Source organism: Leptodactylus fuscus, chromosome 9 (assembly GCF_031893055.1).
Source record: "Leptodactylus fuscus isolate aLepFus1 chromosome 9, aLepFus1.hap2, whole genome shotgun sequence".
NCBI classification, from domain to species: domain Eukaryota; kingdom Metazoa; phylum Chordata; class Amphibia; order Anura; family Leptodactylidae; genus Leptodactylus; species Leptodactylus fuscus.
In genome coordinates, this window is record NC_134273.1 from 465,605 (window position 1) to 481,745 (window position 16,141).

General features: G+C 44.1%; 1 protein-coding gene across 1 annotated transcript in view; it reads right to left on the bottom strand.

Annotated features, from left to right (window-relative positions):
- MOB3C (MOB kinase activator 3C) overlaps positions 1-16,141 on the bottom strand; it is a 42,821-nt gene that overhangs the window by 6,429 nt on the left and 20,251 nt on the right. Inside the window, exon 3 of the mRNA XM_075287185.1 lies at positions 3,865-4,096. Coding sequence (XP_075143286.1) covers positions 3,865-4,096 — 232 coding nt within the window. The remainder of the gene's footprint in view (positions 1-3,864; positions 4,097-16,141) is intronic.

A 16,141-nucleotide genomic window follows, 5' to 3' on the forward strand; every position in this document is an offset into this window, starting at 1 on the left:
CCCAAGTATCTCAGTCTCCCATAGGATAGAGCACATCCCAGTATCTCCCCTAGTGTTACCCCATACATGGTATGTACCCAAGTACCTCAGTCTCCCCATAGGATAGAGCACATCCCAGTATCTCCCCTATTGTTACCGCATACATGGTATGTACCCAAGTACCTCAGTCTCCCCATAGGATAGAGCACATCCCAGTATCTCCCCTATTGTTACCCCATACATGGTATGTACCCAAGTATCTCAGTCTCCCATAGGATAGAGCACATCCCAGTATCTCCCCTATTGTTACCGCATACATGGTATGTACCCAAGTATCTCAGTCTCCCATAGGATAGAGCACATCCCAGTATCTCCCCTATTGTTACCGCATACATGGTATGTACCCAAGTATCTCAGTCTCCCCATAGGATAGAGCACCTCCCAGTATCTCCCCTATTGTTACCCCATACATGGTATGTACCCAAGTACCTCAGTCTCCCCATAGGATAGAGCACATCCCAGTATCTCCCCTATTGTTACCGCATACATGGTATGTACCCAAGTACCTCAGTCTCCCCATAGGATAGAGCACATCCCAGTATCTCCCCTATTGTTACCGCATACATGGTATGTACCCAAGTACCTCAGTCTCCCCATAGGATAGAGCACATCCCAGTATCTCCCCTATTGTTACCCCATACATGGTATGTACCCAAGTATCTCAGTCTCCCCATAGGATAGAGCACATCCCAGTATCTCCCCTATTGTTACCGCATACATGGTATGTACCCAAGTATCTCAGTCTCCCCATAGGATAGAGCACCTCCCAGTATCTCCCCTATTGTTACCGCATACATGGTATGTACCCAAGTATCTCAGTCTCCCATAGGATAGAGCACATCCCAGTATCTCCCTTAGTGTTACCCCATACATGGTATGTACCCAAGTACCTCAGTCTCCCCATAGGATAGAGCACATCCTAGTATCTCCCCTATTGTTACCGCATACATGGTATGTACCCAAGTATCTCAGTCTCCCCATAGGATAGAGCACCTCCCAGTATCTCCCCTATTGTTACCGCATACATGGTATGTACCCAAGTATCTCAGTCTCCCCACAGGATAGAGCACCTCCCAGTATCTCCCCTATTGTTACCGCATACATGGTATGTACCCAAGTATCTCAGTCTCCCCACAGGATAGAGCACCTCCCAGTATCTTTTTTTTTTTTTTTTTTTTTTTTTTTTTTTTTTTTCTTATGGTAGAGTTGGAAGGGACCTCAAGGGCCATCGGGTCCAACCCCCTGCGAGTGCAGGTTTTCCTAAATCATCCCAGCTATATGTTTCTCCAGATTCCGCTTGAAGATTTCCATTGATGGAGCGCCCACCACCTCCCGTGGCAGCCTATTCCACTCTCTCACTCCCCTCACTGTCAGAAAGTTTTTCCTAATGTCTAATCTGTATCTCTTTCCCTTTAGTTTCCTCCCATTGCTTCTTGTACTTCCTTGTGCTAATGAGAATAGGGGAGATCCCTCTGCACTGTGACTACCTCTCAGATATTTGTAGACTGCTATTAAATCTCCCCTCAGCCTTCTCTTCTGCAAACTAAACAATCCCAGTTCTTTTAGCCGCTCCTCATAGGACATGGTTTGCAGACCTTCCACCATTTTGGTTGCTCTTCTCTGGACTTGCTCCAATATATCGATGTCTTTCTTGAATTGAGGCGCCCAGAACTGTACACAGTATTCCAGGTGTGGTCTGACCAGGGAAGAGGACAGCGGAATAATGACCTCTCTTCATCTAGATTCAATGCTTGTCTTAATACATCCCAGAATTTTATTCGCCTTTTTTGCAGCAGCACCGCACTGTTGGCTCATGTTGAATTTGTGATCTACTATTATGCCCAAGTCCTTTTCCCCTATGCTATCACTTAGTTCTATTCCTCCCATACTATATATGTTTTTTACATTTCTGTTACCCAGATGTAGAACTTTGCATTTCTCCCTGTTAAATCCCATTTTGTTGGCCTCAGCCCATTGTTCCAGTGTGTCTAAGTCCTTTTGAATACACTCTCTCTCCTCTCTAGTGTTGGCTATTCCTCCTATCTTCGTATCATCTGCAAATTTTATGAGTTCCCCAATAATTCCATCGTCCAGATCATTTATAAAGATATTAAACAGTACTGGGCCCAGAACAGAGCCCTGCGGCACCCCGCTTTTGACTTTCTTCCAGTTGGATGTGTAGCCATTTAGTATTACTCGTTGTGCCCGATCATTAAGCCAGTTGTGAATCCACCGAACTGATTTTTTGTCAAAGCCATACTTAATCATTTTTTCAATAAGAAGGTTATGTGATACTTTATCAAATGCCTTACTGAAGTCAAGATATCCTATGTCCACGGCATTCCCTTGGTCCAACCATTCAGTGATTTTGTTGTAGAAGGAAATCAGGTTAGTCTGACAAGATTTATTGGTCATAAAGCCGTGCTGGCTCTGGTTAATTAATGCCTTCCCATCCAAGTACCGAAGTAAATGTTCCTTGACAATTTGCTCAAAGATTTTTCCTGCTATCGAGGTCAGACTTACCGGCCTGTAATTTCCTGGATCGTCCCTTTTCCCCTTTTTGTAGATGGGGACAACATTTGCCCTTTTCCAATCTAAAGGGACCACTCCTGTTTCCCATGACTTACCGAAGATTATAGCAAGGGGTTCTGTTATTTCCTCTGCTATCTCTTTCAGGACTCTAGGGTGTAAATCATCTGGTCCTGGGGACTTGGTTTCCTGTAACTTGGCTAAGTGCTCTCTTACCAGACCTTCGCTTATAGTCAGCTTGGAGTCCTCCTTCCCCTCATCTCCATCACCATTAATGGCGATATTTCCATTAGTTTCTTGGGAGAAGACGGATACAAAATATGAATTTAGTAGCTCCACCTGCTGTTCCACCATGTTAACTGTTTCTCCTTTGTCATTCTTCAGGACTCCAATGGTCTCCGTCACTTTTCTTTTGCTTTTAACATATCCCCAAAATCCTTTTACCTTACTCTTTGCCTCTTTTGCAAGCTTCAATTCGTGTTCAGCCTTAGCTCCTTTGATGCTTGTCTTGCAGAGTCTGCAGACTGCTGTGTACTCTTCCTTAGGTATAGTTCCCATCTTCCACTTTTTGTATGTTTCCTTTTTAGCAGGTTATGTAATTTTTTGGTCATCCATCCTGATATTTTTAGGTGCTTCCCATTTTTCTTCCTTCTAGGTATTGTTAGTTCCTGTGCTTTAATGATTTCCCTACGGAAGATTTCCCACCCTTCATGTGCATTTTTGTGCTTAAGAATTTTGCACCATGGAATTCTGCTAACCCTTGCCTTCAGGCTCTTGAAGTCTGCCCTGCTAAAGTCGAGCCTTGAAGTCTGTGCCTTCTCAGGTCTTCTTCTTCTTCTTGCAACCCCAAACTCAAGTATAGCATGATCGCTGAATCCCAGTGTCCCTGCTACCCGTAGTCCCTTAACCATGTGCTCTTTGTTGGTTAGGACTAGGTCCAAAATGGATGTTCCTCTCGTGTTTTCTTCTACTAGCTGGGCAATGAAGTTGTCTGCTAGAGAGGATATTGTTACCCCATGCATGGTATGTACCCAAGTATCTCAGTCTCCCCATAGGATAGAGCACATCCCAGTATCTCCCTTAGTGTTACCCCATACATGGTATGTACCCAAGTACCTCAGTCTCCCCATAGGATAGAGCACATCCCAGTATCTCCCCTATTGTTACCCCATACATGGTATGTACCCAAGTATCTCAGTCTCCCCATAGGATAGAGCACATCCCAGTATCTCCCCTATTGTTACCCCATACATGGTATGTACCCAAGTATCTCAGTCTCCCCATAGGATAGAGCACATCCCAGTATGTCGGCCACTGTTTCTCACCAATGGTTCGAGCTCTCGATGATCCACCAGGCTGAACTCTGTAATGAAGTAGTAGAAATGCTTGTAGCAGGTGTTGACATGAGCCTCAGCTCCCACACTGATGATCCCATCAAAATGATGGATGTACACGTGGACAAAGACTCGGAATAGTCGCGTCACGATCTTGGTGCAAACTTGCTGGAAGTTTTTGGGGAAAGGTATCCCTGCAATATGAACAAATAATGGTAAGAGAAAGGACCCAACGAGTACAAAAATCAGGGAAGTTAAAATACCTGCGACTCCCCATTTTCAAGGCTCATTTGTCTCTGGACACTGGCAAAGCTTACCTTCTCGCCATCTTTTTCTTCGTAACGGCCCTTTTTTACCCCGGTGAAATAGGAATTGGCGCTCCCTATTCTAACTTGCTGCTGAGCCTGTGATAGGGAAGTGAGAGAGCAGCGAGACTGGACCAATGATGGCGCGGGGGCGACTCTCAGACTACTTCAGACACCTGAGGGCACAATGGCTAAGCTGTAGTCACCAATAATGGAGCTGCTACATATGTCCTGTAGGTTCTGACTTGCCCATCCTGTGACTCTCCTAAATGCATCATTGCTTTGAAAAGGAAGCCGAAAAAGGTGAGAGAAAGCCATTTTGTTTTCTTTCACTTGACTGAGAAGTTATCAGTCGGGTCCGTCCATGGTCAGATCTCCAGACCATGACAGATAATCCACATGGGTGACCACAGGATGATACGAGTGACCATGGGGTGAAAGAGGGAACAGAGACAAATGTCTGCAGGATGGTTAGAAGAGAGTGCGAAGGTTAAAGGTGACTATGTTTTCAGACAACATTTCATCTTTGGCTGTTTTAGTGTCACCAATACATTTTGTCTCCTTTCTTCTCCCCGTCTTCTGTATTATAGAGATCTGTTCCTGCCTCTCCCTGAATGTGACTGTATGAAGGATGGGCTGTGTAATGGGGGGGGGGGGGGGGGGACCTCAAGCAGTTATATCTCGGCCATTCTAAAACTTACAAACTTGCTTTTGGTGTCATATGAAAGAGGAGATTCTCTTCTGAAACTAAGACTGTTATCTAAGTTATTATTATTACAGATATCACTATTTGGGCTGCATATAAGTCTCCTAATCCTGATTGTGAATCCAACCAGTGATATCTCTAGAAATAATATAGATATGACTGGAGCCTTAGTGCCATATGAGAGAAGAGAATCGACCTCTTCTACCTGACTGAAGTGGACCCCCCCCCCCCCCCTACAATGGAGAATATTGTGCGCCCTTAGTGGCTGCCTCGATACAGGGCTCCAAGCTGGGAGCAACCTTATCTTTCCTTTTTCACTCTTTTTCTCTGTATCTTCAAAAATCCTGTAACCAAGAAAGCTAGCACTATGAATTAGCAACTATAAGTCGAATGGAAGACCCTGTGGAGTTTTTTGTTCCTTTTGTTTCTATTGTAAAGCATGGACTCAAGACCTGGTTCAGCTGGTTTCCTGTTTCTATACATGTGCCTATTACCATCCCCCCAGGACACCATGCGGCATGGAGGAAACCTACATGGAAGTGTGGACTTCTTCGCTCAAGGAGATGATTTTTGGCGTCTATTGCTGATGTGTGAAGATGCTACAGCTGACTGGTATTTCTTTCTATTACTATGTACACGTGGGACTCTGCTACAACCTGGAAACCTACCATCACCCACCTACCCCAGGAGTTATGGAAGCTTGGCAAGAGAATAGCACCATGTATACCTGGATGGCTTCAGACTTCTTTGGGGAAGTAGAACACAGTGGTAAGGAGGAGGAGGAGGGCTTGTGATGAAGGACACTTGGGGCATTTTTTTTGTGGTTAATGGACAATAGTGCTGATGCAAGATACCGAACTATCAGCTGTGAGCAGGAGATCTCACTACCTACCAAAGAACTACCACATGTTATCATGATAGCTGCATATGTCCCCCACCTCTGCAAAAATGTTTTTTTGCCTGTTATATCTACATGCTGTGACCCCTCCTCATGTCCTCCAACCACATTCAGCTGTATTATTATTATTATTATTATTATTTATTATTATTATTATTATTAACATCACTCCGCACAGAGAACTAAATGATCCTGCAGTGTGTCTGTGCTTCTTTCCTTTTTAGTTGCTCTGATTCCTAGGATTTCTCTATCTGCCATGAGCTTGTATGTGTTGTCTCTCTTGTTATATACTACTGTACCATCTATGAAACTGTATCACTGAAATTTCCCCATTGTGGGACTATTAAAGGAATATCTTATCTCTTATATACAGTATATATGAATTGTATATTAATGAAGGTAATATATGTATATGCGAAAGTGACAAGGGGATGTCCTCTACACCTAGACCGGTGACAAGGGGACGTCCTCTAGACCGGTGACAGTGACAAGGGGACGTCCTCTAGACCGGTGACAGTGACAAGGGGACCTGTCACTGGTCTAGGTGTAGAGGACATCCACTTTTTACTGTCACTGGTCTAGAAGACGTCTCCTTGTTACCGGTCTAGGTGTATAGGAAGTCCCCTTGTCACTGGTCTAGGTGTAGAGGACATCCCCTTGTCACTGTCACCGGTCTAGGTGTAGAGGACGTCCCCTTGTTCACTAGTCTAGGTGTATAGGAAGTTCCCTTGTCACTGGTCTAGGTGTAGAGGACGTCCCCTTGTCACTGTCACTGGTCTAGGTGTAGAGGACGTCCCCTTGTCACTGGTCTAGGTGTAGAGGACGTCCCCTTGTTCACTAGTCTAGGTGTATAGGACGTCCCCTTGTTACTGTCACCGGGACGTCCTCTAGACCGATGACAGTGACAAGGGGACGTCCTCTACACCTAGACCAGTGACAAGGGAACATACTCTACACCAGTGACAAGGAGACTTCTTCTACACCTAGACCAGTGACAGTAAAAAGTGGACGTCCTCTACACCTAGACCGGTGACAGTGACAAGGGGACGTCCTCTACACCTAGACCAGTGACAAGGGGACGTCTTCTACGCCTAGACCAGTGACAAGGGGACGTCCTCTGGAGGAGAGAAAGTTTCACCAGCAACATAGAAGGGGATTCTTCACAGTAAGAACAGCGAGGCCATGGGACTCTCTGCCCCAGTAAGTCGTGATGGCAGGTTCATTGAACAAGTTCATAGTGAACCTGGAGAACAATATTACCGGTTATGGACTCCAGATTTTAAGGACAAGTTGATCCAGGGTTTTATACTAACTGACAGACTGGAGTTGGGAAGGGGCCATTGGCAGGAGCCTGATGGTTTTTTTTTTTGCCTTCCCCTGTATCAACACTGTAGGGTTATAGGTTGGACTTGATGGACTGATGTCTTCATCCAACCTCTTCTACTATGTAACTATAAATTGTATATCATTGATGAATGTAATATATCTATATTTTTCATGTACGGTTTACTTTTGTTATTCACATATTTTGCATGGTAGGGTTTATCTTGAGACTTTTTGAAGTCTGGTTACCTTTGAACTTCTCCCATCATTGTTGGGTGATCAATGAAGCTGATCTTATGTTTTTAATGAGTTGTTCTTATATTGAATAAGGATTACTATATTTAAAATGGATGTGCGGATTTCTCTCATGCAGTGTCCCAGAACTGAATGTTAATGTTCTGTTTAAATTGTCATTATTTCACCATATTGTCTTGTATATTGTCAGGTGGTAATCTCTGATGTCAGCCATTCTTTTGCTGTATATTGTATTGTACTGCATTACATAGCATACACTGAGGATTGTCTGCACCAGTGTAGGGGTTAACTAGCTTTGCACCTTGCCTTAGCTCTGCAAACCCACATGTTTAGCATCCTGCTACTTAAGTCACATACTTTGCTCTCAGCCTATAAAAGCACAAGCTGCAAGTCCCTAGTCCACCCCTGCGGTTCACAGGAAGGGATGATTGCAGAATGGAGTCTATGCCTGGGCTCCAGCCAGTACACATGTCTGCCAGCATTGCTCCAGGCTTGTCAGACCCTCACATGGGCTATATACAGCTACTGAACTCCTATCAGTCCACGCCTGGGAGATCTTCTAAAAAGTCTAGTCCTGTTCTATTGGCCTAAGTCAGAGGAGTAACCTGTTGGATAAAGAAGTCCTCTGCCTGGATCCACGCTTCTCATAGGTTAGATCCAGCTGGGGAACCCAAGCGGCTTCCACGTCATTGATTCTCTGCTTTAGCACCCTGCGATAGGGCATTGCTCTAGCACCTACTCTGTAATTTCTCTCCTGCACCACATTGTACAGTATAGCCAAGCTGTGTTACATCTGCCAAGGTAGAGCTGAAGCTGCCCTAGACTGTATATAAATTATTACCTACCCAGAATCCGTATACCTGCTACTGCAGAGGATATGGGCTGTGCACCAATTAACCATTACCTACCCAGAATCCGTATACCTGCTACTGCAGAGGATATGGGACTGTGCACCAATTAACCATTACCTACCCAGAATCCGTATACCTGCTACTGCAGAGGATATGGGACTGTGCACCAATTAACCATTACCTACCCAGAATCCGTATACCTGCTACTGCAGAGGATATGGGACTGTGCACCAATTAACCATTACCTACCCAGAATCCGTATACCTGCTACTGCAGAGGATATGGGACTGTGCACCAATTAACCATTACCTACCCAGAATCCGTATACCTGCTACTGCTGAGGATATGGGACTGTGACTGAAGTGCTGCGATTACTTGTCATAAGTGTAAAGGCAGTGCTGCCATTTACTCCCATAGACACTGTGATATCTGGACTTCGTCTGCACAAGGGATTTTCAGATAAAGTTCTTTATAACCGGTGTTACCGGACTCTGTCACAGAAGTCGTTGCAGCCTGAGCTCTGTAGGAAGGTGACAGCTAAAATTAGAGAGAGGTCCATGTATATGACAGGGGAACAGGGGTGTATAGCACTCAGGCCTGTGACACAACCGTGACTACTACCCCATCAGCTCTGCATTACCACCAACATCGTGCCCCCACTTGCTCACTGCACTCACGTCATCTTGTTTTTTGTTTTTTTTTTTCTTTGCTGTATATTGATTTGCAACCTCCATGAGTTTATAATATTGCAATCTTTTGCATCCTCCTCTGGTCTTGGCTCTAGTGCTCACCAGATAGAACAAAATGGCAGCACTCCAAAATATATCAGTGGGTTCATTTCAGTGCGATGTTTTGGCACACATCCAGAACCTTTTAGATTTCTATGATGGGCTATTGAAGATTGGCATGTCTACTGGGGTTTTTTTGCGAATATTCTTTATGGCGTCGGTGGATATGTTTCCATGTATACTGAGAAGAGAGAATCCTATGGGGGCTCCAAGGAGATTCGGCCCCCCCCCCCCCCCCTTCCCCATCCGTGTTGGATCTCAAACACAAATATGAATTGGAAACAGTCACTTCCCAACGACGTCTTATTACTTTTGGTGAATATTTTAAAGCAGGAAGAATACCGAGAGGTCTGAGATCTGCGATACGTTGCACACATCTCTAACAAATATTCTATGGACTTGCTTCTTCTGAGTTCTTACAAAAGGAGGTCCATCTTATACAAACACATGGCCAAGATCTTGATGGACAAATCAGGCATATTTTGAAGCTGGAAGATGTTCATCCATTTTTTTGAACATGTCTCTAACAATTTAAAAATTTATGGAAGTGATCTGGAGGAAGTGAAGAGAGGCAAGTGGTGGAATGGCGACAATGAGGATTATTGATTAGGCTGAGTCTACAATTAGCAATAGTCATCTCTCACTAAAGGGACACAACCTACAGCGGACTTTCACATAAAAGGAAGCGTTCTCCCAAGAAACCTAATGTTGCTGACTCTATTCCATCACCTTCTTCTTTCAGAACCTCCAATATTGATGAGAAAACCCAAGGACACAGAAGGAGAGGGGTCGGAGACACCACAGGTGGGCAAACACACACAGACCTCAGAAATCAGACTGTAACAGGTACAACAACCACAAAAAAGAGGGGCTGAGCAACTACTGGTGAATGTGTCATCTAAGCCTTTATCTTCATCACAACTCTCTGATTTATCCAATGGCTTACCCCTTTTCTCAGCCACTTAAACCTAAATGTTGGTTTATGACACAAGATGGGACATCTACTACAGTATATGTACGTAATCCAACATCAATATAATTACTACACAGGATCAGGAATCTTCCGTTCCTAAACTGTGTATAGACTGACTACAGTTAAGAGATTATGAGGTTAAGGAATAGGAGCATGTTCACACCTATTGTTCATTATTCTTCTGGGGTTTTTTTCTCCCTAACTCTTAGGAGTAGCCTTAAGAGACTATTCTTCTCCTATCTTTAGATGTCGTCTCTGTGCCGCCGTTCGGTAGACATCCTGGTTTTCTTCTGTATGCAAATGAGTTCTTGCAGCACTTGGGGTGTCCCCAATGCTGTGAGAGAAATCTCCAGTGCTGCCTCTATCTTCGCCTGGAACGGCCTCTCCCTGCATCTTCTTCCGGTGCAGGCTTCAAAATTCTAGGCATGGCGCAGCCGGCTCTGCCGTCGGGCCTCGGGCAGAGCCAACTGCGCATGCCCATGGCAATTTTCCTGTGGCCACTTACACAGTAAGCTGGGGTAAGCGCCCACAAGAAAATGACCACGGGAATGCGCAGTCGGCCCTGCCCGAGACCTGATGGCAAAGTCGACTGCACATGCCTAGAAGTTTGAAACCAGTGCCCGAAGAAGACGCAGGGAGAGACCGTTCAAGTCGAGGATATAGGCGGCACTGGAGAGTTCTCTCGCAGCATTGGGGAGGCCCCTAGTGCTGTTTTAGCGCTGAGGACCTCCTCCAGTGCTGCAAGAGAACTCATTTGCATACAGAAGAAAATTTGAGTGAATTCATTTAATACCTTTACCAATGCTGTAAAAAGAGATATCAATACATTGAAAGCCTCTAATACTACGGGAATTCTACGTCCCAACTTGAAGAGTGCAGAGATTGTGGCTTTACAGGAACTTGTCCGTGAAGGCGATATCACCATCAAACCTGCGGACAAGGTTGGTGCTATCATCCTCATAGACACAGCCTCATATCTTGAAGAGATCAAAGAGTTAGCTGACACAGCAGTCTATAGAAAGATGTCTATGGATCCAAAATTTGTTTTTGCTAATAAAAAAAATAAATAAATTGAGATTTACGCTTGGAGGTGAAAAATTAGGTTGGATTGATGAGCTTTTACACTTTTTTTTTTTTTTTTTGCATAAATTGGGTGAGGTGAATATTTCTGGTTCTGATCATTTACTGTTGGTGTCCTTTGATGTGACTGTCTTATACATCTTATTTTTCCAAGATGGCACCGTATGAGTGGCTGCCTTGATACAGAGCTCCAAGCTGAGAGCAACCTTTATCTTCCTTCTCACTCTTTTGTCTGTATCTTCAAGAATCCTCTAACCAAGCAAATTAGCACTATGAATTAGCAACTATAAATAGAATGGAAGATCCTGTGGAGTATTTTTATTCCCTTTTGTTTCTATTGTTAAAGCATAGACAAGACTCTAGACCTGATCAGCTAGAGTTTCCTGTGTGCACATGTGCCTGTTACCATCCCCCCAGGAGCTAAGGACAGCATGGTCACCATGTGGCAGACAAAGCATGGAGAGTAACCTACATGGACGTGCAGACTTCTTCTTTCAAGGAGATGATTCCTGGAGGCTATTGCTGATGTGTGGAGATGCTACAGCTGACTGGGATTTCTTTCTATTACTATGGACACGTGGGACTCTGTTACAGCCTGGGAACCATCACCCACCTACCCATGTGTTATGGAAGCTTGGCAAGAGAGCAGCACCCTGCCTACCTGGATGGCTTCAGACCTTTCTGGGCAGTAGAACACAGTGGTAAGAAGAAAGTAGGATGAGGAGGAGGAGGGCTTGTGATGAAGGACATTTGGGGCATTTTTTTGTGGTTAATGGACAATAGCGCTGATACAAGATACCGAACTATCAGCTGTGAGCAGGAGATCTCACCACCTACCAAAGAAACTGCCACATGTTATCATGATAGCTGCCTATGTCCTCCACCTCTGCCTGTTATATCCACATTCTGTGACCCCTCCTCGCGTCCTCCAACCACGGTCGGGCTGTATTATTAACATCACTCCGCACAGAGAACTAAATGATCCTGCAGTGTGTCTGTGCTTCTTTCCTTTTTAGTTGCTCTGATTCCTAGGATTTCTCTATCTGCCACGAGCTTGTATGTGTTGTCTCTCTTGTTATATACTACTGTACCATCTATGAAACTGTATCACTGAATATACCCAATGTGGGACTATTAAAGGATTATCTTATCTTATTAACCATGGCAGGGGCTTTCAAGCAATCAAGAGAAAACTGGAGAATTCTGATTATTCATTAGAAATCCACAATTTGATTTTGACTTTCTTCTGACTTTTCTATTTGAAGATTAATTTCTTTTTTTTACAGTTAGAGGTCCAGCAATGGGTGCCAACATGTCACCAACTTATGCAAACCTTGTTATGACACCCTTGGAGGCGGACTCCTCTATGGCCATGTCCTGATGTCTTCCTCCTATGGACTGAGACTTCTTTACAGTTATAAGACTTTTAGATTTATTTCCATCATATTGATTCTGATATTAAATTTACCAGGGTACAATCTGAGTCTCAATTACAATTTTTGGATGTGCAAACGTTATCTACACAAATTTACCACAAGCTATCTAACAGCAACAACTTGCTTAAATATGAGAGTAATCATCCGAGCTCTATGGTTAGGTCTTTACCATTTAGTCAGTTCCTGCATGATAGTGAATTGTCCATGGACACTATGGCTGCCAAGGATAAAGATCGGGGTCACCCTGGGAGAGTTTTATATCCCTCGTGATACCCCGGTGACTGACCCTTTGAGAATTAGAAATCACACACAATAATCTGAGTAGTCAGATTGTGGCTATTATTCATAAACTCAGGGGTGTCCTTAGAATGAGTCCGTTATCTGTCCCCAAATTTCAATCCCCTCCTCTTCTGTCATAAAGGAGAACTAGAAGTATTGGGGACCAATTAGTCCGTTTGGACATTGGGAGTTTCAGACTTGGTAAATAATCCTCATGAAGTGGCCGCACAAAGAGGGGTTGTCATCTTGTTATCCCTGCCGCTCCTGTCTGTGCCCTTATGGATAAAGGAGATTAAAATGAATCATTTCCTTACTTGTGGCAGCGACTTTCCGCTTACATGTCCTTGTGGACTCCTTTATATTGGGGAGACTACTCTTGATCACACAACTAGACTCAACCAACACAAAAGATTTACGTGTCTCTAAACCTTTTTATGTAGATTGAGCCCCATTTAGAGATCACAATGTACATTTTTCCATATCAATATGTCTTTGGAATATGGGATGGAAATCCATGCAAACACGGGGAGAACATACAAACTCCTTGCAGATGATTTTATGCCCTTGGCGGGATTTGAACACCAGGACTGCAAGGCTGCAGTGCTAACCACTGAGCCACCGTGTGACCCCTGTCCCTAAACATTTTAGCGACTTCAAACATACTGAACAACAATTGTGCTTGAAGATGGTTGACCTTATTCCTGCACTTAGATGTGGAGGGAACAGAGAAGGGTTACTAATACGCCCAGAGTTGGAGTGGATACACAGGTGGAATTCTCTGGGGATTATAAGAGATCTTCTATGTGTTACGAGGTTTGTTTGCCTTACACAAATGTTGGGGTGTTCCTCGTTGCATTGAGTGATTTTCTTTGATGAGAAAGGTTTTGGATGTGAACAGAAACGTCACTTTGAAATAAACCCACTGACATTTTTGGCTATTTTGGAGTGCTGCCATTTTATCTACATAGCAGATGGAGCATCCTCTTTTGGATTTGCACCCATAATGCATTGTTGTACTGCCTTGAACTTTTTATTTTTCTAGATTAGGAGATAGATAAGATATGAGAGAAAAAAGCTACACTGCGTGCCGAGCTCAAAATCTGCCCCGTGTGAACTAGCCCTAAGAGCGCTGGTCAGAGCAAAGAGATTGTAGCTCTTATACGGCGACCCATCAAATCCTGCTAATCTGCTTTTCCTAACTAGCTTTGCTCCTTGTCCCACCTTCTAGAGGCTCCAGAATTCAGGGCCACCCCTGCAGATATAGATGGGGCGCTGGATGTGGAGGGAGCTGCAGACTGACAGGATTTCCTGCCCGGTGACACTCAGATAACAAACAAACTGAAAAGCAGAAACTCTGCGCTCGTCCTCATCACTAGAATATCTAGAGCCATATCCTCATAGGAGACACCTGCAGGACTGGCGCAATACACGCACTCTCGGCCATAATGCTCTGCTTTACCCAGGACTGCTGTATACTACCCAGGACTGCTGTATACTACCCAGGACTGCTGTATATTACTCAGGACTGCTGTATATTACCCAGGACTGCTGTACAGTATATTACCCAGGACTGCTGTATATTATCCAGGACTGCTGTACAGTATATTACCCAGGACTGCTGTATATTACCCAGGACTGCTGTACAGTATATTACCCAGGACTTCTGTATATTAGCCAGGACTGTTGTACTGTATATTAGCCAGGACTGCTGTACAGTATATTACCCAGGACTGCTGTACAGTATATTACCCAGGACTGCTGTATATTACCCAGGACTGCTGTACAGTATATTACCCAGGACTGCTGTATATTATCCAGGACTGCTGTACAGTATATTACTCAGGACTGCTGTATATTACCCAGGACTGCTGTACAGTATATTACCCAGGACTTCTGTATATTACCCAGGACTGCTGTACAGTATATTACCCAGGACTGCTGTATATTACCCAGGACTGCTGTACAGTATATTACCCAGGACTTCTGTATATTACCCAGGACTGCTGTACAGTATATTACCCAGGACTGCTGTATATTATCCAGGACTGCTGTACAGTATATTACCCAGGACTGCTGTATATTACCCAGGACTGCTGTACAGTATATTACCCAGGACTTCTGTATATTAGCCAGGACTGTTGTACTGTATATTAGCCAGGACTGCTGTACAGTATATTACCCAGGACTGCTGTACAGTATATTACCCAGGACTGCTGTATATTACCCAGGACTGCTGTACAGTATATTACCCAGGACTGCTGTATATTATCCAGGACTGCTGTACAGTATATTACTCAGGACTGCTGTATATTACCCAGGACTGCTGTACAGTATATTACCCAGGACTTCTGTATATTACCCAGGACTGCTGTACAGTATATTACCCAGGACTGCTGTATATTACCCAGGACTGCTGTACAGTATATTACCCAGGACTTCTGTATATTACCCAGGACTGCTGTACAGTATATTACCCAGGACTGCTGTATATTATCCAGGACTGCTGTACAGTATATTACTCAGGACTGCTGTATATTACCCAGGACTGCTGTACAGTATATTACCCAGGACTTCTGTATATTAGCCAGGACTGTTGTACTGTATATTAGCCAGGACTGCTGTACAGTATATTACCCAGGACTGCTGTACAGTATATTACCCAGGACTGCTGTACAGTATATTACCCAGGACTGCTGTATATTACCCAGGACTTCTGTACAGTATATTACCCAGGAATTCTGTACTGTATATTACCCAGGACTTCTGTACTGTATATTACCCAAGACTGCTGTATATTACTCAGAGCCTCTCAGAACTGCTGTATATTACACAGGACTGCTGTATATTACATAGGGCCCCTCAGGATTACTGTATATTACACAGGACTGCTGGATATTACATAGGGCCCCTCAGGATTACTGTATATTACACAGGACTGCTGGATATTACATAGGGCCCCTCAGGATTACTGTATATTACACAGGACTGCTGGATATTAGCCAGGACTGTTGTACTCTATATTACCCAGGACTGCTGTACTGTATATTACCCAGGACTTCTGTACAGTATATTACCCAGGACTGCTGTACAGTATATTACCCAGGACTGCTGTATATTACCCAGGACTGCTGTACAGTATATTACCCAGGACTGCTGTATATTACTCAGGACTGTTGTACAGTATATTACCCAGGACTGCTGTATATTACCCAGGACTGCTGTACTGTATATTACCCAGGACTGCTGTATATTACCCAGGACTGCTGTACAGTATATTACCCAGGACTGCTGTACAGTATATTACCCAGGACTGCTGTACAGTATATTACCCAGGACTGCTGTATA